This window comes from Acomys minous, assembly GCF_964271855.1.
Source record: "Acomys minous genome assembly, chromosome: 6".
Lineage (NCBI taxonomy): Eukaryota > Metazoa > Chordata > Mammalia > Rodentia > Muridae > Acomys > Acomys minous.
The window spans coordinates 120,343,971-120,369,653 of NC_140487.1; the positions used below are offsets into that span (position 1 = coordinate 120,343,971).

Sequence of the window (25,683 nt, forward strand, 5' to 3'; positions counted from 1 at the left end):
AAAGAAGCTTTAATTATGGGTGGGTGGGTGGGTGGGGAACAAAACCAATCTATGTGTTTAGAGAGAAGGTACCGTAAAATATAGATCATGATTCCAAGAGGTTGCCCCCCTCCTCCCAAAAGTGGTCCATAATTAATTCTTGGGGTATATTCGCAGATGCTTGCTATCTGACAAGTCCGGTGAGGCTGTGGGACTCTGCTGGGTCTGGCCAGACTGGAAGTGGAGTGGTAGTTCCTCAGAAGTGTGGGATGGGAAGCAGTCGAGGGAGAGGGACCAGGATGGCATGCTCCCTCCTGGACATGGCGCACACCGGCAGCCTCGGGTAGGACGTAGTATAAATGCTCCCCTTCAGGCCAGTCTTGGGGGCCAGCCATTTTTGCTTCAGTTGCTCAAACAGTCCATAGTTTGTGGGGGGAGCTGCAAGAGAAACCAGGTTTGGGTGACACGGGGCTTGGTCATGAGAACAAACACTCAGCAGGAGGCAGGTGGGCACTGGTGGTGGCGCTCGCCTTCAGTACTAACACCTGGGAGGCAGAGGCAGGCAGATCTGTGTGAGTGTGAGGCCAGCCTGGCCTACATAGAACACACACATCGTTGTCACGTCACCCATCAGAGCAACAATATCATCTGATCTGGAGTGGCACAGCAGTTGCCTACCATGGCGTGTGGAACTAATGCAGACACCTTTGGGAGCTGCTGGAGGTGAGGCACAAGGACCAGCAAATAGGAGGCACAATTGTCTCTCACTCCTGTCATGCTCTCCAGGTTGCTTACTTTTTTGTGTAGTACACACTCCTACCTTGTTTACTCGATATTACCTTTTTCTCTTTCTTTCTTTCTTTCTTTCTTTCTTTCCTTTCCTCTGCGTGCATTAGGCCTCCAGGCCAGAAGAGGGCACCAGATCTCATTATAGATGGCAGTGAGCCACCATGTGGTTGTTGGGAATTGAACTCAGAACCTCTGGAAGAGCAGACAATGCCCTTAACCACTGAGCCATCTCTCCAGCCCAAGACAGGGTTTCTCTGTGTAGCCCTGGCTGTCCAGGACTCACTCTGTTGACCAGGCTGGCCTTGAACTTGCAGAGATCTGCCTGCCTCTGCCTCCCTGAGTGCTGAGATTACAGGCATGCGCCACCGAACCCCTCAACATTATCTTCTTTATTAATAAGTCTGTCTCTTTCTTGGATCATCAACTCCCTGAAGGCAAAAATGTTGTATACTTGTGGCCACTCTGTCCTCCAGATACCCCAAGGAAGATTCAATTACTGTGCATAATGGGAAGGCCTGGCAGAGGAGTAGAGTGTAAGTTGCTTCTAGCCATCTTTGGTCCTGGCAAATAAGCCCCATGGTGTATAGGTGAGGCTGCCATACAAACGTATTGGAAGAAGGGCAGGTGCAGCCCTGCGCAACAAACAGGGCTCATTTCCTGTGACCTCAGCCCCCACTGCTTGTGTAGGTCTCTGTCTGGGATGGGAGCACACCTCAGCCCTGTGCATTTGTGGTCCCCTTATTGACCAAACATTGAGGGGTGGGGGGTGGGGAAACTCCAATCATAAAAGTACCAAGAAGGGGAAAGTCAGACTTCTCTGGCAGCCACAGCAACTTCTGTCTGCTCCAGGACCGCACAGTAGGCATGCCTGGGTTATAATTATGCCGATTGTAGTGGTCATCATAGGTGCTGATCAGATAGCGATGCGAAGGCTCCTGATGGTGGGTGATCAGGTGCTTGTACGGGAGACCCTGGAACGACACACGCAGTGACCACGTCAGCCATCGGAGCACAGTGTCCTCCTCTCCAGCCCAGGATGGGGGACAGTCATCACCTGTCAAGGAGCTGACACACCAGTGGAAAAGAAACCTCCACTGGTCACCAGAGTCTTCCAAGGGCCTTAGGACTGTCCATCCCGCCGGGACACATTCCTCCTTCAGCTACAAACTCCCCCAGCTAGATGCTTTCGTTTCTCATCCCCAGGGTGAGCTACACCCTAGTAAATGAAAATTAAAGTCAGGATGGGGCTGGAGGGTTGGCTCAGAGATTAAGAGCACTGGCTGGTCTTCCAGAGGTCCTGAGTTCAATTCCCAGCAACCACATGGTGGCTCACAGCCATCTGTAATGGCATCTGGTGCCCTCTTCTGGTGTGCATATGTAATAAACAAACAAACAAACAAATAAATAATAAATATTAAAAAAAAATAAAGTCAGGATGCTCTGTCAGGGCCTCTCAGGGTGCAGTTTTGGGATCTGATTACATCATTTGGTTCAATCTTGCTTTGCCCCGTCCCCCCACCCCCCAGCTGCCTGTTTCCAACTCAAGAGGCGTTTGGACTTCATATTTCCTTCAGTTACTGTTGGAAGAACCAGAGAAGCCTCTGCAACTTGCCTTTCCCCAGGAAGGATTTATGCCTTTCCTCAGCTTCAAATCAAGGAGCCCTATTTTTTGTTTTGTTCGTTTCTTTCTTTCTTTCTTTCTTTCTTTGAGACAGGGTTTCTCTGTGTAGCTTTGGCTGTCCTGGACTCACTTTGTAGACCAGGCTGGCCTCGAACTCATAGAGATCCGCCTACCTCTGCCTCCCAGGTACTGGGAATAAAGACATGTGCCATCATGCCTGTCAAGGAGCCCTTTCTTTGGTGAGGAGTTATGTACCCAGAAGGAGAAGACTGTGTTTTTCTCCATCTAGACTGCCTGAAACCGGGTTTTCCTAAGGAAATCCTCCTGGCTTGGAAGGGAATCCTAAGGAGTTGGACTGATGGAGGGGCAGTCTGTTTGCCTTGGGCTCTTGACATCTTGTGCCCCAGAGTACAAAAGGTTGTTCTGTAAAGAAGTCAGAGCGTCAGAGCACAATGCCAGAGAGAGAGAGAGAGAGAGGGAGGGAGGGAGGGAGGGAGGGAGAGAGAGAGAGAGAGAGAGAGAGAGAGAGATGTGAAGGGGTTGGGCTGGGGTCCAACGCATAGTTCCTATGATCTAGCCCGTGAGCTGGAGATATTCCTTGGTGGCAGAACTACAGGAGAAGGGCTAGTGGGGGATTTTATTGGTATTTCTTTTGGTTCTGAATGTGGCCCTGCTGTCTCAAAAATGATACAGTGGCAAACCATTGTCTTAGATGCCCCTGGTTCTCATAAGGAGGGGGTGTGCAATGCCACATATGGCCGCACGAGGTAACAGAGCACCTGCCAGGAACAGCCTATTAATTTCAGAGAGGGATGGCGTGTGGTGAACCCGTAGGAGCATAAATAATACTGGGGAAGGGATGTGTGTGTGTGTGTATGTGTGTGTGTGTGTGTGTGTGTGTGTGTATGTGTGTGTAGGGTGTTGGGAGACTTTTCCAAGAGAAGGTTTCTCTACCCTAGGATCATATTCAGGGGGAGGAGGTCCCCCTCAGTCACAGTCATAGGGAAGGGGAATGGGGTGAAAGCGGGAGGGAGGGAGGAATGGGAGGATGCAGGGGATGGGATAGCAAATGAGATGTAATATGAATGATTTCATTTAAAAAACAAAAACAAACAAACAAAAGAGAAGGTTTCTCTGTGTAACAGCCCTGGCTATCTTGCTACTCACTCTGAAGACCAGGCTGGCCTCGAACTCAGACATCTGCCTGCCTCTGCCTCCTGAGTGCTGGGATCAAGGGTGTGCGCCACCAACCCCCAGGCTCTAGGGGAACTGTTTACTAAATATTGATCTTATTTTTATTTATATGCATTTGTGTGTTGAGGGTGGGGAGGAGGAGGCTGCTCAAGCTATCCAGAAGAGGGGGTCAATTATCCCCACCTGCGGCGGGAGTTACCGAGGGCTGTGGAGGGCTGTGCTAGGAACAGATGTGGACACTGGGAACCAAACTCCAGCCCTCAGCAAGAGCAGCAAGGGCTCCTCACTACTGAGCCATCTCCCCCACCCTTGGGATTTATTAACTTTAGCCCTATTAAACCATGACTTGGGGTCAGGCTTTTTCTCTTTTAAATATTATTTTTTTTTATTTTATTTATTATGTATACAGTGTCCTGTCTGCATGTACAGAGGGCACCAGATCTCATTACAGATGGTTATGAGCTACCATGTGGTTGCTGGGAATTGAACTCAGGACCTTTGGAAGGGCAGCCAGTGCTCTTAACCTCTGAGCCATCTCTCCAGCCCAGGGTCAGGCTTTATAAGGAGTGCAAAGGTCTCTTTATTTTTTTTTATTTTTTATTTTTTTGGTTTTTGCGAGACAGGGTCTCTCTGTGTAGCCTTGGCTGTCCTGGACTCTCTTTGTAGACCAGGCTGGCCTCGAACTCACAGTGATCCGCCTGCCTCTGCCTCCCGAGTGCTGGGATTAAAGGCGTGCGCCACCACGCCCGGCGCAAAGGTCTCTTTAAAAGGTTACCTAATGCTCTACACTTAATTGTAGCCACAGGTTAAGATGTTACAGTATAAGGATCTGATATGTAAGACCAGGGCTAAGGGTGGCTGGGGACTGGGAGCCCCAGCCTGTGGGCTCTGATTCTGACTTCTTCAGTTAAAGTACCTTTGTGCCTTCCTTGCACAAAGTAGTGGTGAAAGTCAAGAAGCCAAGAGTATCAGCAAGCCCTACCTGGGGATGCCAACACAGCTAGGGATCTCAGTGTGGACTGGAGATGTGTGCACAGTCTGGAGATGTCAGAGTAGTCTATATATGCTACTGTGTGTATCCCAGGGGTACCAATAGACAGCCGAATACCATTTATCATGATGTGATTTTCCGAAAGGCAGAGGACAGTTGTCTTTGGCAGTGTCAGTGCAAATGCCAGCTCTCAGCTCAAAGGAAATATAAGATAGTTTATTCTTGAACTAAATATAAGTGGCCAGGGCTTGGGAGTACAAATTCAGATTGCCAAGAATAGTGTGTGTGTGTGTTTGTGTGTGTGTGTGTGTGTGTGTGTGTGTGTGTGTGTGTGTGTGTATTTTGAGACAAGGTTTCTCTGTGTAGCTTTGGCTGTCCTGGAGACAAGGCTGGCCTCAAACTCACAGAGATCTGCCTGCCTGTCTCTGGAGTGCTGGGATTAAAGGCATGCACCACCACACCCAGCTTCATGATTTATTTTTAAGAACCCATATTTTTAAATTTTTTGCATTTATGTGAAAAAAGCTAAATATCTTCTTATGTGCGTGCAGGTACATGTAGGGATCAGAGAACAACCTGAAGAAACCAGTACCTTTCACCAAAGAGCATTCCAGGGGTCAAAGTCAGATTGTTAGGCTTAGTGATACGGGCCATTTGCCCAATGAGCCATCTCGCCGGCTGGTCCTCATAAAGGTTTTGGTTTGTTTTCTTAGGGTTTGTGTTTGTTTTTATTTTGGGGGACCAGGTCCCACTGTGTAGCCCCCGGCTGGTCTGGAACTCCCTATGTAGGTCATACTGTCCTATAATCACCTGTCTCTGCCTCCAGAATACTAGGATTAAAGATGTGCACCCTTATATTTATGGTTGTGAGCCTAGCCTTTAACGGCTGAGAGATGGCTCAGTGGTTAAGAGCACTCACTGCCTGCTCTTCCAAAGGACCCAGGTTCAATTCCCAGCACCTACATGGCAGCTCATAACTGTCTGTAACTCTAAGATCTGACACCCTCACACCAATGCACATAAATTAAAAATAAAATATTTAAAAAAAAAATAAAGATGTGCACCACCACACCTAGACTCTTAAAAGTTTTGTTTTGTTTTTTTGTTTTGTTTTGTTTTGTTTTTGTTTTTTGATACGTACAAAACAAAACAAAGTTACAGGGCTGCAGAAATGGCTCAGTGGTTAAGAGCGCCGCCTGCTCTTCCAGAGGTCCTGAGTTCAATTCCCAGCAACCACATGGTGGCTCACAGCCATCTATAATGTAATCTGATACCCTCTTCTGCAGATAAAGCACTTATATGCAATAGATAAAATAAATACATCTTTTTAAAAAGTTATAAAACAAAGCATCTCCCAACCTCATCAGATGGAACATCAGGTAGGTGGGTTATAAGAAAATGGAGAAATCTCTGCTACAGGTCTTAACTGCTATCTGATGGCATCCTCAGCTTTGGTAGGCGGAAGCTAAGCTAAGCGTTTCAAAACGTTTTCCAGGTAGCTCCAGGGACGCTAGCTAGGGCAGACACATCGGCAATGAACGGCTTCTAAAAGGACTAACGATAGCCCTAACTTATTTGGCTCCATACCAGTAACATTCCAACTCGTTTCCAATAAGAAAGTTCAGATCAGTCAATCAGGCTTATAGGACCTTTAACATAGGTGTGCCCGCCCCTCCCACCCCTCCACTCCCCCCACCCCCCCACCCCCCCACCCCAACCCAGGAACCTCAGTTCATACTAAAGTTAAGAAATTCAGTTCAGGATGAAATCAGATTGTTCACATCATGGCTCAAGACTGGAGAGATGGCTCAGCTGGTAAAGCCGCTTGCCTGGGGTTGGTCCTCGGGTCCCATGTGGTGGAAAGGGAGAGCCGATTCATGGAGATCGTCTTGTGACCTCCCCACATGCACACAGACAGGGGTATCTCCCCATAGCAGGTGAACACATATTTTTATTTTGAAGTTTAAAGATTTATTTATTTATTATGTATCCAAATCTCATTATAGATGGTTGTGAGGCACCATGTGGTTGCTGGGAATTGAACTCATGACCTTTTGAGGAGCAGTCAGTGCTCTTAACCTCTGAGCCATCTCTCCAGCCCTATTTTTAACGTTAAAAGGAAAAAGGAGACACACACGCATTGTCTGATTTACAGAAAAGCCACCTGCTTGCTCCAGTACCATCGAGCCACACAATTTGGGAGACTTGGTTTCCTACTTTTGGAATCAGAGTAGCTGGTCTCCTGAGTTCCTCTTCACAGGAAGATGCTCAGATTCTCGCAAACCTCACCCCTCTTCTTCCTGCCACCACCCCCCCCCCCCGCCGAGTTTAGACAGGTAGGGTGTCTAGGGCAGACCGGGTGGGGAGACAACAGGCTGGCAAAGCAAGACACTCAGCGTTCTCGCTCGGGCATTCCCAGCATGGTGGCACAGAGCGCGACCACGGCCTACAGATGAATGGTGACAAGCTTGCTGTCCCCAGCGCAAGCCAGAGGGACTCACGTGGGGTGGGGTGGGATGGGAGGTGACCCTCCCTGCTGTACCCGGAAGCGCTAGGATCCCATGGCCTCTGGAACACCCCCACCTGCTAACACAGCTGTTGCTTACCTCCACTCTCCTTTTTCCGTACCACCTGGAAATCTGGTCTGGTCTGTGGCCTGGGAAGGGAACATACTCCTTCCTGTGAATGCACTGGGGCGTGTGGTCGGTGGCTTTGGTGAACTGGAAAAGAACACAGACTCATGAGAACATGCCTCTCACACCCGGTCTGTGTCCCCCAGCAGCTATCTGAAGCCTGGGGGGGCGGGGGACAGTGAATAAAAACCCAGGACACCAAATAACGTAGAAAGGGGCGTGTGCTAAGGCCTGCTCCAGACTCACACTCTTTTGTCCTCTTTCTTTCTTTTTGGTTTTTTTGAGACAGGGTTTCTCTGTGCAGCCTTGGCTGGCCTTGAACTCACAGAGATCCTCCTGCCTCTGCCTCCCAAGTGCTGGGATTAAAGGTGTGCACTACCATGCTGGGCTTGTCCTCTTTCTTTCTTTCTATTTTTATTTTGCTAAAGTTTATTTACTATTTATTTATTTATTATTACGTATACAGTGCTCTGCCTGCGTGTACACCTGCAGGCCAGAAGAGGGCCCCACATTCCATTCTCTTCCTGTTCCTTTCCCTCCTTTCTTTCTTTCCTTTTTTTCACCTTTCCTACCTTTCTTTTTTCTTCTGAGATAAGGTCTCACTATATAACCCAGGCAAGCCCCAAACTCAGAATCCTCCTCCCCCAGCCCCCTACGTACTGGGTTAAGTGTTAGAAAAGTTATATAGAGTCGGGCAGTGGTGGTACACGCCTTTAATCCCAGCACTCGGGGAAGCAGAGGCAGGTGATCGCTATGAGTTCAAGGCCAGCCTGGTCTAAAAAGTGAGTCCAGGACAGCCAGTGCTACACAGAGAAACCCTGTCTCAAAAAAACCAGAAAACAAAGAAAATAAAAGAGAGAGAGAGAGAAAAAAAGGTTATATGGGGTTCCAACCACTGAGCTACATCCTTAGCTCTTGTCATTTTACTTTTGATACAGTAACTCAAGTTTCTCTTAAACTGGTAATCCCTTACTCAAGGAAATTCCTCTAAAATCGGGGACCAGACAAGGCTGCCCACTTTCTCCATATCTCTTCAATATAGTTCTTGAAGTTCTAGCTAGAGCAATAAGACAACAAAGGGAAATCAAGGGGATCCAAATGGGAAAAGAGGAAGTCAAACTATGCCTATTTGCAGATGATATGATAGTACATATAAGTGAACCCCAAAGTTCTACCAGAGAACTACTACAGCTGATAAACACCTTCAGCAAATTGGCTGGATACAAAATTAACTCAAAAAAGTCAGTAACCTTCCCATATACAGATAACAAACATGCAGAGGAAGAAATTAGGAAAACTACACCCTTCACGATAGCTACAAGCAATATAAAATATTTAGGAGTAACTCTACCCAAGCAAGTGAAAGACTTGTTTGAAAAAAACCTTTAAATCTCTGAAGAAAGAGATTGAAAATGATACCAGAAGATGGAGGGATCTCCCTTGTTCGTTGATCGGGAGAATTAACATAGTAAAAATGGACACATTGCCAAAAGCAATCTACAGATTCAATGCAATTCCTATCAAAATACCTACACAATATTTTAAAGACATTGAAAGATCAATTCTCAACTTCATATGGAGAAACAAAATCCCAGAATAGCTAAAACAATCCTGTACAATAAAAGATCCTCCGGAGGAATCTCTATACCCGATCTCGAGCTGTACTATAGGGCAACAGTAATTAAAACAGCATGGTACTGGCATAGCAATAGGCTGGTTGATCAATAGAATCGAATTGAAGACCCAGAAATGAATCCACACACATATGGTCACTTGATTTTTGACAAAGAAGCCAAATCTATTCAATGGAAAAAGGATAGCTTATTCAACAAATGATGCTGGTCTAACTGGATGTCTACATGTAGAAAAATGCATTTGGACCCTTATTTGTCACCATGCACAAAACTCAAGTCCAAGTGGATTAAAGACTGCAACATAAAACCAGAGACACTAAATGTTAGAAGAAAAAGTGGGGAAGAGCCTGGAACACATTGGTACAGGAGACAACTTCCTGAACAGAACACCAACAGCCCAGGCTTTAAGGTCAACAATTAATAAATGGGACCTCATGAGGCTGAGAAGCTTCTGTAAGACAGGAGATACTGTCAACAGAACAAAGCGACAGCCTACAGACTGGGAAAAGATCTTCACCAACCCTGCATCTGACAAAGGTCTAATATCCAAACTTTATAAAGAACTCAAGAAATTAAATGCCACCAAACCAAATAATCCAATTGAGAAATGGGGCTAAGAATTAAACAGAATTCTCAACAGAGGAATATCAAATGGCTGAGAAACACTTAAAGAAATGCTCGACGTCTTTAGTCATCAGAGAAATGCAAATCAAAACAACTCTGAGATTCCATCTTACACCCATCAGAATGGCTAAGATCAAAAGTTCAAGTGACACTACATGCTGGCGAGGATGTGGAGAAAGAGGAACACTCCTTCATTGCTGGTGGGAATGCAGACTAGGGCAGCCACTTTAGAAATCTGACTGGCGCTATCTCAGAAAACTGGGAATAGGGCTTCCTGAAGACCCAGCTATTCCACTCCTTGGAATATACCCAGAAGATGCTCCAGCATACAGCAGGGACATATGCTCAACCATGTTCATAGCAGCCTTATTCATAATAGCCAGAGCATGGAAACAGCCTAAGTGTGCTTCAGTAGAAGAATGGATAAAGAAACTGTGGTACATTTACACTATGGAATACTACTCAGCTATTAAAAACAAGGAATTCCCAAAATTTGTGGACAAATGGATTGAACTAGAAATGATCATAATGAGTGAGTTAACCCAGAAGCAGAGAGACTCAAATGGTATATACTCACTTATAACTGGACACTAGGCCAAGAGACATGTCCCATGAAAGCCTTCACTTACCAGGAAAGTGGGATAGAGGTGAGCACATCCTATTGGGACTCTAGGTGAGAGAAATATAGGAGATGGGGAAATAAAAGGACCCAGAGGGTCCTAGAAACCTACAAGAAGAACACTATGATGGGCGGATCTGGCACCAGGGGTTCTGCTAAGGCACCAACCAAGGGCAATACGTGCTGTCATCATCAAACCCCTACCCAGATCCAGCCAAGGGACAGAACATTCTCCATAGTTAAGTGGAGAGTGGGGACTGACTTTCACACGAACTCTGGTGCCCCATATTTGGCCATGCCCCCTTGATGGGGAGGCCCGATGGCACTCAGAGGGAGGACAGCAGACTACCAAGAAGAGACTTGATACCCTAGCATCATCTTCAGGGAGAGGAGGTCCCCCTCAGTCACAGTCATAGGGAAGGGGAATAAGGTGAAAGCGGGAGGAAGGGAGGAATGGGAGGATGTACGGGATGGGATAGCAATTGAGATGTAATACGAATGATTTTATTTTTCAATAAAAAAATTCAAGTGACACCACATGCTGGTGAGGATGTGGAGAAAGAGGAACACTCCTTCATTGCTGGTGGGAATGCAAACTTGTACAACTACTTTGGAAATCTATCTGGTTCTATATCAGAAAACTGGGAATAGGGCTTCCTCAAGACCCAGCTATTCCACTCCTTGGAATATACCCAGAAGATGTACCAGCACACAACAGGTACATATGCTCAACCATGTTCATAGTGGCCTTTTCACAATAACCAGAACATGGAAACAGCCTAAGTGTCTCTCAGCAGAAGAATGGATAAAGAAACTGTGGTACAGCTGGGCGTGGTGGTGCACGCCTATAATCCCAACACTCGGGAGGCAGAGGCAGGTAGATCGCTGTGAGTTTGAGGCCAGCCTGGTCTACACAGCGGGTCCAGGAGAGCCAAGGCTACACAGAGAAACTCTCTCTTAAAAAACCAAAAAAGAAAGAAAGAAAGAAAGAAACTGTGGTACATTTACACTATGGAATACTACTCAGCTATTAAAACCAAGGAATTTCCAAAATTTGTGGACAAATGGATTGAACTAGAAATGATCATAATGAGTGAGTTAACCCAGAAGCAGAGAGACTCAAATGGTATATACTCACTTATAACTAGACACTAGCCCAAGGGGCATGTCCCATGAAAGTCTGCACCTACCAGGAAAGTGGGACAGAGGGGAGGATATCCTTTTGGGGCTCTAGGTGAGAGAAGTATGGGAGAATGGGGAAATAGAAGGATCCAGAGGGTCCTAGAAACCTACAAGTGGAACATTATGATGTGCAATTCCGGTGCCCCATATTTGACCATGTCCCCTTGATGGGGAGGCCTGGTGGCACTCAGAGGAAGGATAGCAGGCTACCAAGAAGAGACTTGATACCCTATGAGCATATACAGGGGGAGGAGGTCCCCCTCAGTCACAGTCATAGGGGAGGGGAGTAAGGGGGAAATGGGAGGGAGGGAGGAATGGGAAGATACAAGGGATGGGATAACAATTGAGCTGTAATATGAATGAATTTAAAAAAAGTAAACCTAAGGGGGTGGGAAATCAAAAAACAAAACAAAACCAAACTAGGTAATCCTTGTGTCTCAGACTTCTGAGTGCTGGGATTATAGGCTTGTGTTATTATACAGCCTACTTCATCACTATTCTTAAGAGGTTGGATGGGCACAGTGGCACACGCCTTTAATCTCAGCACTTGGGAGGCAGAGGCAGGCGTATCTTTGTGAGTTCGAGACCAGCCTGGTCTACAAAGTGAGTCCAGGACAGCCACGGCTACACAGAGAAACTCTGTTTTGATTTTTTTTTTTCAAGACAGAGTCTCTCTGTGTTAGCCTTGGCTGTCCTGGACTCGCTTTGTAGACCAGGCTGGCCTCGAACTCACAGCAATCCGCCTGCCTCTGCCTCCCAAGTGCTGGGATTAAAGGCATGCACCACCATGCCCGGCTGAAACCCTGTTTTGAAAAAACAAAAAACAGTATCAAAAAAGGAGGTTATTGGTTTTCTTTTTTCTCACATCATTGTCTTGATATCAAGATCCTGTAATTTTTAAGTTTAGTTCCTCTTCTTCAAAATTCTGAGAGTATTTGAGGAGAATTGCTGTTACAACTTCTTTTTTTAATTAATTAAAATATTTTATTTTATTTTACACACACAGAACACCTGGGTGTTTTGCCTGCAGGTTTGTCTGGTCACCATGCGCATGTATTACACACAGATGCCAGAAGAGGGAGACATTGCATTTCCTTGGACTGGAGTTACAGACCCATGCGTTCTACCACAGAGATGCTGGGAGTTAAACCAGTGTTCTTAATTGCTGAGCCTTCTTTCCAGGCCCTGGTGTTATTAGTTTGTTTGTTTCTTCTTCTTTTTCTCACATTTGATGAAATTCTCCAGTGAGTTCTCTGTCTTGGGCTTTTCTTAAAGGTTTTGATTACAAGTCCAGTTTCCTGATAATTATATATCTGGTTTTTCTATTTCTTTAAAATTCAGTCTGATAGATTGCGTGTTTCTGGGCATTTGTTTATCTCATATAGATTATCCAGTTTTCCAGGGGCGGGAGAGATGGTTCAGTAGGTAAGAGCATTTGCTGCTCTGGTAGAAAAAGGAGCCTCTAGAACCCGTGTCAGGGACTGAAAATCTACTATGACTCCGGTTCCAGGGCGTCCTATGCTCTCTTCCAGCCTGCACGGCACGGCACACACGTGGCACATGCTAATATCACATACAGGAATAAAAATCAAATAAATCGTAGAAAGTAATTTTTAGTGTAGTGATTCCCCACTTTCATTATTTGAATTTTTCCCCTTAGTCTATCTAATGGATTGTGAGCTTTGTCTATTTTTTTCTTTTAAAAATATTTATTTGTGCTTGTGAACGTGTACAGCATGTGTATATGGTGTGCATAGTACGGTGCGTGTATGTGCATGCAATGTATGGGGTGTGTGTGTGTGTGTGTGTGTTATATGATGTCTAATATATATATGGTGTTGTGTACATAGTATTATGGTATGTGTGTTGTACATAGTGTGCATAGTTTTTGTGGTGTGTGTAAAGTTTAAGGGACGTGTAGCTTTTAAGGTTTACGTAGTGTGTATGGTTTGTCTAGGATATACAGGCTATATATGTATTTTGTATGGTGTGTGCGTGTGTGTGCTGAGGTATGGCGTGTGTAATTTACATGAGTGTGGTGCATGACATGTGTAGTCTCATGTTTGCATGCTGTGTATGTGGCAGTCAGAGGACAATGTCTGGTGCCATTCTTGGCCTCCCCCCTCCCCCCAGGTTTGAAGAGGGCCTTTCATTTTGGCCACTGCACTGGACACCCTGGGCTGGCCTGCAAACTTCAGAGGATGCGCGTCTCTTTTTTCTCCTTTGCTGTAGGTGCTGGGACCACACACTTGCCACCACTGCCAGCTTTTATGTGCATTCCTGAGATCTGAACTCAGGTCATCAGTCGTGCATGATGTGCTGGTCAGATTTTGTCAACTGGGTACTGAGAGTCACTGGGGTAGAGGGGGAACTTCAACTGAGAATAATTGATGTGGCAGGGGGCGGTGCATGCCACTGTGGGCAATGCCAACCTTGGAAAGGTTGCCCTTGGTGTGTATATGTATATATATATATACATACATACACACATACACATATATATATGTGTGTATATACATACATATACACACATACATACACACACACACACACACACACACACACACACACACACACACATAACCTGACAATCCATGGAGAACAAGCCAGTGACCAACATTCCGCCTTCTGCTTCTACTTGAGTGCCTGCCCTGACTTGTCTGTGATTGCGACACGTCAGGCATGTCCCTGAACTGTTTTGTTCATGACATTTATCCTGATAACAAAAAGTAAGCTATGCCACATGGCAAGCCAGCACTTTCTCTTGTTGAGCCATGGCAAACTGAGCTACATTCAAGAGGGGATTTTCTAACCTTTCAAATTACAGGGCAGCCAAGATGGCTCAGCCAGGGAAGGTGCTTTCCCTGACCCCTGATCACCAGAGTTGGGATAACTGGGACCACATGGGGGAAGAAAGAGAACTGACTTCTGAAATTTGTCCTTCCACCTCCACAGTGTGTTGGCAAGGGCGCTGCCTCTTAATACAAATAATCAGTGAATGAATGTAACTTTTGTTACATTTGAGCCAGGGTTTTTCTGTGTAGCCTTGACTGCCCCGGAACTCATTCTGTAAATCAAGCTGGCCTCAGATTCAGAGATCCACCTACTTTTGCCTCCAGAATGCTGGATTAAAGGCCTGTGTTGCCATACCCAGCTGAACACTTTCAACTATAAGTTCAGAGCTCTGGGAATATAAATCAATGGCAGAGTGCTTGCTTAGCATTCTCATGGCCCTGGGTTCCATCTCTGGTACCGAAATAAAGTTATCTTATCTTTAACTATTACCTTCTACATACTTTGAGATCTGCCCTCCCACTTGCCTCCTCACCAGCAACTGTGTTGCTAAAGTGAACAGTGATGTAGGCACCTATCTGATGGGCACACAGCAATCTGTAATTGAGTTTCCTAACTAACCACAACGCCAGCATTCTGCCAGTGTAAAACAAATAACCCTAAGAGGCCAAAAATCTGTAGTTTATAAGAAGTAGCACAGGGACTGGAGAGATGGTTCAGAGGTTTAAGAGCACTGGCTGCTCTTCTGGGGGTCCTGGGCTCAATTCCCAGCAACCACATGGTGCCTTATAACCACCTATAATGAGATCTGGTGCCCTCTTCTGGTGTGCAGGAGTACCTGCAGGCAAAACGCTGTGTACAGAATAAATAAATCTTAACAAATAAAAGAAGCACACACAATGTAAAGATTGTACATCTATAAGCTGCTGCTTCTTCTTCTTCTTCTTCTCCTCCTCCTCCTCCTCCTCCTCCTCCTCCTCCTTCTTCTTCTTCTTCTTCTTCTTCTTCTTTTTCAAGATAGGGTTTCCCTGTGTAGCCCTGGCTGTCCTGGACTCCCTTTGTAGACTAGGCTGGCTTCGAACTCACATCAATCGGCCTGCCTCTACTTCCCAAGTGCTGGGATTAAAGGTGTGCGCTACCACGCCCGGCCCAAACTATAAGCTTCTACATGTCTTCAGCTACAATTATCCTTCAGGCCCCCACTACATCTTATTTAGCTATGCAGATGGGACTATGCAAGGCTGGGATTTGCTGCAGCAAATGAAAGCAACATTTTAAAAATTTAATCTCATAATTTAATTGGTTATTAAATAGGTTTCCTAAGATGAAAACAAGTGTATGTGTGTTTTAAAAAACTTATTTTTTATTTATTTATTTTATTTTATTTATTTAAATGCATGGGGCCTGGGAGGTGAGAATATGCCATGACACACATATGGAGCTCAAAGGACAACCAGTGGGAGCCAATTCTTTCCCTCCACTCATGTGGGCTCCAGGCATCAAACTCAGGTCATTGGGCTTGGTGACAGGCATCTTGAGGCACTGAGCTGCCTTGCAAGTTTGATTTATTTTATTGATTTATGAAATCAGTGTGAGTTCTGTGTTCATTTGCATAGATCTATAATTTTTATATATTTCTCCTCTGAATTGTGTATACATTAAAATTAAAATTGTGTATAAATTAAAACAATACTGGTTTTTATCTTTGTCTATTTTCATGTAAGGCAGCTCATGTCCCTTCATTTTGACTTGAATGATTTCCTAAAAAGGTGGGATCTCCAAATCTTCAGAGCTCCAACTAATAAACTTCTTCAGTTTTTGCTTGTCTAAAAATGCCTTTATTGTTTCCTCGTCTTTTTTAAAGATTTATTATACAATGTTCTGCCTTTTATGTTTAATATAAAGAGAATGTTATAAGGCAATAAGATAATAAGGTGCCAGATATTATCTTATAGAGGAGTTTATTAAATGGCCATGAAGGGAGAGGGGGGAAGGGGTACCCCAGAGAGAGACAGAGGAAGAGGAAGAGGTAGAGAGAAAGAGAGAGGGAGAAGAGGAGAGAGGAGAGAGAGAGAGGGAGAGAGAGAGAAAGAAAGAGTGAGAAGAAGAAGAGAAGAAAGAAGAAAGAGAGAGAAAGGGAGAGAAAAGGGGGGAGAGTGTGTTATGAGGAGGGTTTGCCATTTTATATAGCTCTGGGTAGGGCCACACCCCTGTGGCAGGTAAGCAATGACATCATAGGTAGGCAGAGTGAAGCAGAATCCTCACATTGCCTGCATGTATGCCTGAACACCAGAAAACGACACCAGATCTCATTATAGATGATTATGAACCGCCATGTGGTTGCTGAGAATTGAACTCAGGACGTCTGGAAGAGCAGACAGTGCTCTTAACCGCTGAGTCATTGCTCCAGCCCCTATTTGTTCATCTTTGAAGGACAGTTTTGTGGGCTAGAGAATCCTTAGTTGACAGGTTTTTTGGTCAGTTGGCTTTGTTTTGGTTTTGGTTTTTCAAGACAGGGCATCTCTGTGTAGACTTAGCTGTCCTGGACTCACTTTGTAGTGAGATACCAGAAGAACTAAAACTGGATTTCAAGGTCATGGGGCAAACGTTAAGAAATAGGCCTACAGGAGATAATCAGGCCAGCTGCGGGGAGGAAACAGCAACCAGTCCTGTTGCATTCCTTTCTGCCCACAGGAGATAAAGTTGCTAGGAAACTGGCCCAGAGAGAGAGAGAGAGAGAGAGAGAGAGAGAGAGAGAGAGAGGGAGAGGGAGGGAGAGAGGGGGAGGGAGGGAGGGAGAGAGAGACAGAGAAAAGAAAGAGAGAGAGAGAGAGACAGACAGACAGACAGACAGAGAAGAGAGAGAGAGACAGACAGACAGACAGACAGAGAAGAGAGAGAGAGACAGAGGAGAGAGAGAGAGGGAGACAGACAGACAGACAGACAGACAGACAGACAGACAGACAGAGAAAAGAGACAGACAGAAGAGGGGGGAGGGGAACCAGAACCATTTGTGATTTAGGCGCCCTCCCACAACCAATCATTTTAAAGCACAATATCCCTTTCCCATCTCAACCTATAGGTATTTGCCAGGCTGGAACTCCCCTGCTTTTGGTGGGCTGGGAGGGAAAGGAAGCTACACATTGGCCCTCAGCTCAGAATTTGGGGCTCCTCTTTGGATACCAGTGTGTTGGTGACTGTCGGAGAATGGCTCGAGCCGTGAAATAAAGATCCTCTTCTGCTTGCATCAGTTTCATCTCCTGATGGTCTTTTCGGGGTCTCGCAAAATGGGCACAACAGTAGACCAGGCTGGCCTCACACTCAGATCTGCCTGCCTCTGTCTCCCTGAGTGCTGGGATTATAGGCGTGTGCCACCATACCTGGCTTATTTGTTTGTTTATTAATTTATTGATACAGTATTCTGCCTGCACGTCAAAAGAGAGCACTAGATCTCACTATAGATGGTTGTGAGCCACCATGTGGTTGCTGGGAATTGAAGTCAGGACCTTTGGAAGAGCAGCCAGTGCTCTTAACCTCTGAGCCACCTCTCCAACCCCTAGTTTACAATTTTTAGTTTTTGCTTTACTTTGAATATATCACCCCATGGCTTCTAGCTTTTTTTCTGAAAAAAAAAAACCTCCACTGATAGACTCTCTGATAAGTTATTGTTATTTTACCTGGCAAGTCATTGTTTATGGTTGTACCCTCCTTCCCTCCCTCTCTTCCCCTCTCCCTCCCTCCCTCCCTCCCTCCCTCTCTTCCCCTCTCCCTCCCTCCCTCCCTCCCTCCCTGTATCTCTCTGTCTCCCCCCCTCTTCTCTCCCCCTCCTCCTCTTCCTTCTTCTGTAGATTTATATAGTTCATGTTTATGAGTGTTTTGCCTGCGTGTATGTTTGGGTACCACACGCATATGCTGGTGCCTTGGAGGTCAGAAAAGAGCACCAGATCCCCTGGAACTGGAGGGACAGATGGTTGTGAGTCACTACATGGGTGTACCTCTCCTGCCCATGTGTGGGGGCAGGACCACACATGTGTTCAGAACCACCATGCATTCAGATGTTAATTGATTGCCCCCCCCCATCCCTACCCCCTTGAAATTCTTCCTGTTCTAAGAACAAACCCTCAGGTAACCAAAATGACGTTTGTGTAACCTTGCCCCTAAATAGAGGCCTACACCTGGGTTGGGCAGGAGAGAGGTAGGCGGAGCGGAGGTTCACAGGCTTGGAGGACCAAGAATCGTCAGAGGAGCCGGAGGAGTGTGTGTGTGTGTGGGGGTGGGGCGGGGTAGAGACCATAAGGAGTACAGGCCAGGAGGGGGAGGGGGAGGAGAGAGATTTGCCATGCGTTAGCTGAAGAAAGAGCCACGCGGCTGGGAGGAGTTAACTCTGAGAATGGTGTTGGAAGCAGCGCAGATGAAAGCATAAGCAAGTATTTATGGAATGGTGGGTGGGAGTGGCAGTAGCTTAGATATGAATTATTAGAGCAATTGGCATGCCATGTGGGGCTGGGAGAAATGATAGCTTAAGGGAGTAGTTTCAGCCCAGGCCCAGAGTGTACGGCATATTAAAAATCAAACAGGTACACGTGTCTTTTATTGATTAATAGCAGGACAAATAATAACCACTGTAATAGTTATATGGATTAATAGTAGATATTAATAACCTTTTACCTACAACAGCCCATGCTTATATATATTTTTTCTGATACAGGGTTTCTCTGTGTTAGCCTTGGATGTCCTGGACTCACTTTGTAGACCAGGCTGGCTTCGAACTCACAGCAATCCGCCTGCCTCTGCCTCCCAAGTGCTGGGATTACAAGCATGTGCCACCATCACCTGGCTGCTTCTCGTGTTTTTAAGAGTCCCCCTGTCTTTGGTTTCTAACAGTTTGATTGCCATGGCTAACCTCAATGTGTCTGTCCCTTTCTATATTTATTCCTCTTGGGGTTCCTTGAACTTCTTGGATTCATAAAGCCACGTCTGCCGAAGACTAGCCTCCACATCACAGGGTAAACTGACGTGGGGTGTAGATCTGAGTCTGGATGGTCACCCAACAGACTTTTCTCTGAGGGTAACTTTCCAGGACGGAACTGATGGTTACCGACAGTGGCTTTCCACTGATAGTGGCTACGGAGGGGCCAGAATTAAATTACTAGTGGTGGGCCAGTGATGGTGGGGGCTTCCGGATGGGGGCTTCCACCTATTATGATAAATGGGGTCTCTGGTTGTGGGCTCCTAGCAGGGGCTTCCAGTGGTGGAAAGTGGGGGCTTGCACAGGTGGTGGAAAAGCATCTAAAAAAAAAAAGAAAGAAAGAAAGAAAGGAAAAGATAGAAAAAGCCCCCTCCCCCCAACTTTCACTTGATGATGGGGTAAGACAGACTCCAGCAGATATGTTCCCACAAGCTTCTTCTACAAGCTTCTCTTACTTTACACACACACACACACACACACACACACACACACACACACACGTACATTCACATATTGGGTGGATGGAAACAAATTCCAATCTAACTTTACACACATACATATACACACATATAAACATTTGGTGGGTGGAACAAACTCTGAAGAGCGAATTCCAGCCACTTTTATTATTTCTCTGACAGCTTATATATCCCAGCAAGATCTTTCCAGAAGCACAAAAATGACAATGTGATTATTCTCTATTTTTCTTTAGGTGAAAAATTACAAGGAGTATATGCAAGAAAAGCATGTTCCCCAATACCCTCACATGATCACATGCTTTATGTGTTATGGGTGAGAAACAAATATGAAAAACAAATTGTTCCCAAGAACCCATATATATTTATAACTAAAAATATTGTATATTAACAAAGTGTGAGTAAACAAGGTAATTTCTAGCCATTTTTCTTTTACTGGCAGGCTACAATTTGTGGTAACAAAGACAGAATCAATTATCTTAAGAAATAATCTTATAAAATTCTTAAAAGAATCACCAACCTATCAGGCGTGGTGGCACACACCTTTAATCCCAGCACTCAGGAGGCAGAGGCAGACGGATCTCTGTGAGTTAGAGGCCAGCCTGGTCTACAAAGTGAGTCCAGGACAGCCAAGGCTACACAGAGAAATCATGTCTTGAACCCCCCAAATCATAAACCTAAACTTTTTAAAATTTGATTTTTCAGTTCATGTGCATTGGTGTGAGGGTGTCAGATCTTAGAGTTACAGACAGTTGTGAGCTGCCATGTGGGTGCTGGGACTTGAACCCAGGTCCTTTGGAAGAACAGGCAGTGCTCTTAACCGCTGAGCCATCTCTCTAGCCCCTAAACTTTTATATAAAACACAGTCAGTCATTTCTTTTTTTTTTTCCTAAAGATTTATTATATATACAATCCTCTGCCTGCATGTACACCTACAGGCCAAAAGAGGGCATCAGATCACATTATAGATGCTTGTGAACCACCATGTGGTTGCTGGAAATTGAACTCAGGACCTCTGGAAGAGCAAACAGTCAGTGTTCTTAACCTCTGAGCCACCTCTCCAGTCCTATACTTTAAATCTTTAAGGTGAACATCTACTCATTAATAATTTTTATTAAAACATATCAGGAAGCTGAGGGCAAAAATTGGTATAAGAAAATTAATCATCTCAGTCTCCAGCCCAGTTTGAAAGAGTCACATCAGCCTGTGCTATTCTGGGCTATTGTTCTTGCTCATAAACCTTGAAAAGTCCCTAGCTTTACTATTAAGAGTGTACTCCCCCCCCCCAAAAAAAACACAGAGTTCTCTGTGTATCCTTGGCTGTCCTAGACTAACTTTTGTAGACCAGGCTGGCCTCGAACTCACAGTGATCTACCTGCCTCTGTCTCCCAAGTTCTGGGATTAAAGGCGTGCACCACCACACTAGGCTGAAGAGTGTACTTTTTCTTTTCTTTTCTTTTCTTTTTCCTTTTTTTCTTTTTTTGAGACGAGGTTTCTCTGTGTAGCCTTGGCTGTTCTAGACTCACTTTGTAGGCCAGGCTGTCCTCAAACTCACAGCGATCCACCAGCCTCTGCCTCCTGAGTGCTGGGATTAAAGGTGTGCGCCACCCACCATGCCTAGCCTGAGTGTACTTTTTCTTAACTTCACATTGTTCTATAAGACTTTCTGAATCATAGTCCATAGCAAAACCATCCTTACCTAACCTTGCCAAACAGTCTATTTTTCCAAATTCTTTCTAAGGGTGGTGGTTATTGCCAGCACACTGCATCTCTAGGTTCTTCTAAAGGGCGGTGGTTGAATCATTAATCTGCGCCAGCAGCAAAGCATCAGGCATGGTGGCTGTGAGTGCCAGTGATACCGCCTGGGGGAGGGGCTAGAAGCCCCTTAGAGTTGTCTGTCATACAACTTACATATTATGAGGGATGTGGTGAGCAGAAGGGCCACAAGCAGAGATATGTTTCAAAACAGCACGAAGTCCTCAGGACACACAGTCCTCAGGGCTCTGCCACTCTGAGACACACCCACTGTGGTTGCGCTAACCGGTGGGTCACATTCCATGAGTTCTAAAGCTGTTTTGCTGTCCCTCCTGCGTGGTCCCTGACACCTGTCTTTCCTCAAGCTGTGATATTTTCAGCAATTATTTTTTTTTGGGGGAGGGGGAGGACAAGGTCTCACTATGTAGACCAGACTGCACTAATGTACACAGGTCTGACTGCCTCTATCTTCCAAGTGCTGGAAGTAAAGGTTACCTCCATGCACGGTAATGTTCTTCGCTTATTTAGAGAGACCATGCTACTTTGTTTGCTCCCTTGGCATGCTTTCCTTTCTCTTTGTATGTCTAGTAATTTATTGCTAAAAATATTAAAAATTAAAAATACCAACCCTCTCACTCTTTGTTGAGCAGATATATGAAAGGGGGAGACTTTTTAAACTAGCTGGTCCTCAGAGCCAACCATCATGAAGGCTGAATCAAGTCTCAAACTTTTTGGTTTTTTGTTTTTTGTTTTTTTCGAGACAGGGTTTCTCTGTGTAGCCTTGGCTGTCCTGGACTCGCTTTTTAGACCAGGCTGGCCTCGAACTCACAATAATCCTGCTTCTGCCTCCCCAAAGTCTTACTATGTAGCCTTGGCTGCCCTGGACCTTGGTATGTTCACCAGGTTTCAGCTCATAAGGATTTGTCTCCGGCCTCCAAGTGCTGGGATTAACAGTGTGCACCACTTTGGCCTTCTCTTCTTTTGAGACATTTATAGTCCAGATTCCCTTGCAGCTTTCTCCTAGAGGTCTCATAACTGGTTGTTTACAGACTGGAGTCCCTTGGCAGCTTTCTCCTACAAGAACCATTACGGATTTCTACTCTGGTCATTTTCCCCGACCCCCTTGGTGCTTCTCTTCCTCATATCTGTCAAGCACAGTTGAAGTTGATGCCTTGTTTGGTGATGATTAATGTTCTCCATGGAAACAATCTTTTCTAGGTGTCCAAAGTGATGGAGCACAGTCAAAAGAATGACGTGCAGTTTCCAGTGCCTTGGGGGGAACTTCAAGAAAGCCTCCAGGAGGCCTTTTTGCCCTAGTTCACTCTGCTGCCTGGATTGTCCTCAGATGGGATTTTATGCCTCTTGTGACAGATGTTTGCGTTTAGTTTATAAGACACGTTTATTCTTGTTGGATGTCAGATCATAGCTATAGAACCCAGTGTGGTGAAAATATTCACTGAGTGCCTTCCTCGCTGTATCCCAAATCTGGATATGGCCTTCTGCCTTGCTTTTATGCTTTCCAAAATATAATCTATAGTAATTCCAGGATCTCGTATTTAAATTGGTAGGTCCTGAGAAAGTTCTGGGAAAGGGCTGTTTTGTTAATATTTAGTATGTGCTAGCTGGTGCATTTATTTACATGTTTTTGTGAACTCAAACAGCCAACACTCTCTTTGTTACATTCAAGTGTAAAAAATACACTGAAACTAAACTAAAGTTGTCTGCAACATTAGACTGTAGCCTGCCCCATTTGTATATATTTATATATGCATATATGTATATATGTATTCACACACACACACACACGCACACGCACACACACACACACACACACACACACACACACACACACACACACAGAGTCAGGCTGGCCTTGTACTCAATTTGTTACCAAGGATGACCTTAAAATATAGATCCTTATGCCACTATCTGCCAAGTGCTGAGGCCTCTGGATTACAGATGTGCAACACCTCACCTAGTTCATGCAATTCTGCCATCTGAATCCTGGGTGCTAGGCAAGCACTGTACCAACTGAACAGCCCACGCCCCTTCTTCGTAAAACTCAAAGTAGTCCGTTCTTGCTGGCCACAAAGGAAGAGACTCAGTGGCCCAAGTGGCCCATTCAGGGGAAGGAACACCAAGGGCCTGTTCTGTTTTGAGAGTTCACACTGAGCACGGGTAGGACGGGCCCGTGGAACCAATGCGGTGAGCAGCAGCGGATTCCTTGATGTCACTGCAGGGAGTGCTGGGCCTGCTTCTGTAGGTACTATGAGGGATGGTTCTGGGGTTAAGAGTGCTTAATGCTCTTGCTGCGGAGGACTGAGGCTGGCTCCCATTGTCCACACGGGGCTGTTCATAACTTCCTGTAGCTCTAATTCCAATGGATATGACTCCCTCTTATGGCTTCTGCAGCCATCTTCTTTCTAGTGTGTGTGCACGCACACATGCAAACAAAAATTATTGTTTTCAAAGATTTATGCGTTTAAAAATTTTTGATGCGTGTGAGTGTTTGCCTATGTGTATTTAAGCACACCACGTTTATACACCACGAGGAAGCCAGAAGAGGACGTTGGATCCCTTGGAGTTGTGTGTGAGATGCTATAAGGGGCTGGGGACCAAACTCCAGGCCCCTGCAAGGACAGTAAATGCTCTTACCCACTGAGCCATGTCTCCAGCCCAGTAAAAATAAAAAAAATTAAAGGAGTGCAAAAATGTTGGCACATGCCTTTAATCCAAGCATTCACGAGGCAAAAGCAGGCGGATCTCTGTGAGTTCAAGGCCAACCAGGGAGGGGTATGTAGACACACTCTATCTCAAAAAATAAATAAACAACTAAACATAAAATAAAAATGAAAAGTACAGGGCTGGCGAGATGGCTCAGAGGTTAAGAGCACTGACTGTTCTTCCAGAGGTCCTGAGTTCAGTTCCCAGCAACCACATGGTGGTTTCCCACCACCTATAATGTGATCTGATGCCCTCTTCTGGCCTGCAGGTGTACGTGCAGACAAGGTACTGTATATATAATAATAAATAAATAAATCTTTTTAAAAAAAACAAGTACAAAGTAATTTGAAAATATACTCATACCTTGAAATAGTGCAAGGACAACAGTGCTAGAGGTACAACTGTATTAATATTCCTCCTATGGCGTCTTTAAGGCATAAGGAGGGACTTTAATTATTGCTTGATTGCATCTTTCCATTGTAGAGCTCAACAAGCCTACCTAACGCCATGCTCTTAAGACTCAGCCATGAGCTGCTCACATCTGAGAATAGCAATGACTTCACTCCTTCTCTCTCTGAGCATCCCCCCCCCCACCGGCCACTGCCCCATACACACACACACTGGCTCTTCCTTCTTACCTTCCTCCTTTCTTCAACCCAGTTTCCAATGAGCACTTTCATTGAATACTTCTTTTCAATCTGCCATCCTGGAGTAGAAAATGCCTGAGGAACCGCTGCAGTCACAAACATGGTAAGTATCTGCCCCCGCGTCCCTTTGGCTTGGCAGATTCAGGGGAGAGGGGGAAGGGCATTAAGGGGGTGGTACATTGTTCATCTCCTCCTCTGCCCCTCCAGAGTAGTAGGGTAGTAGATGGCGCTCTTTCAAGCTCAGAAAACTTAAAGCCTAGAGAGCTAGCTCCCTTTCCTCCAGGGAGAGTGATATGATCCTGGATTCTCTTCTGTTGACTGTCTCCATGGTGACAGACTCCAGCCATGGTTACTCTTCACCAGGAAACAGTTGACTCTGGAGGAGCAAAGCTGGCCCCACGCAAACAAGCCAGACTGAAGAAACACCACCAACAGAGCAGCAGTGAAAAGGCTGGGTGTCTTCATTGTCATGTCAAGAGGGCCACGACCTTGGCTGGGGTTTGGACTTGGTATGAGTCCAAGAGTGAGTTGGACTCTTTCTTGAAGGTGAGCTGAATTCTAATACTACTTCGTGCTGATATGTGAGCCCATGCTAAGATACTAACAGACTTCCGCTCATAGCACCCCTTGGGGGCTGGTGCCTTAATGACATCTGCTTTGTGCTGGAGGAGACTGAAGCACACAGCGAAGTTCAGCTGCCTAAAATTACACAGCTACCTGGTGGGACACCTGAAAAAAATCCATCTGTCCTAGCTCCAGCTTATGGCACCTGCTCCCACCCACTGCTTTCCTGTAACTCCGCCCAAGGGGCCCTTCCGTGAAGAGTCCTGCATTGTGTTTGCAGCTAACACAGCGTGGTCCATTCATTCAGCCTTCATTCATCCATCCCATAAGCACCTCACATCCTGTATCTGTGATGCCTTGAATAAAAACGTCCCCATGGGCCCATAGAGAGTGCCCCTGCTAGGAGACGTGGCCTTGTTGGAGGAAGTGTGTCGCTGGGGGTGGGTTTTGAGGTCTCAGATGCTCACTCTGGGCTTAGTGGCTCGTTGTCTG

At 45.6% G+C, this 25,683-nt stretch overlaps 1 protein-coding gene across 1 annotated transcript; it reads right to left on the reverse strand.

Moving 5' to 3' along the window:
* Nucleotides 1–24,909, reverse strand: CFAP107 (cilia and flagella associated protein 107). The gene is made up of 4 exons (XM_084787224.1): nucleotides 24,619–24,909; nucleotides 7,181–7,294; nucleotides 1,562–1,739; nucleotides 1–417 (listed from the first exon to the last, which is right to left on the reverse strand). The coding sequence occupies exons 1-4, from the start codon at nucleotides 24,727–24,729 to the stop codon at nucleotides 236–238; spliced, it is 585 nt and encodes a 194-aa protein (XP_084643350.1). The 5' UTR covers nucleotides 24,730–24,909; the 3' UTR covers nucleotides 1–235.
* Between the last annotated feature and the right edge of the window lie 774 nt (nucleotides 24,910–25,683).

Excerpts from the sequence above, each read along its gene's own strand:
- CFAP107 (XM_084787224.1), bottom strand. The coding sequence starts at position 24,729 with ATGTTTGTGACTGCAGCGGTTCCTCAGGCATTTTCTACTCCAGGATGG. Across the intron at positions 7,295-24,618 it reads GGGTTGAAGAAAGGAGGAAG|TTCACCAAAGCCACCGACCA; the intron begins GTAAGAAGGAAG and ends GTTCTTTTCCAG. Across the intron at positions 1,740-7,180 it reads ACGGAAAAAGGAGAGTGGAG|GGTCTCCCGTACAAGCACCT; the intron begins GTAAGCAACAGC and ends GTGTCGTTCCAG.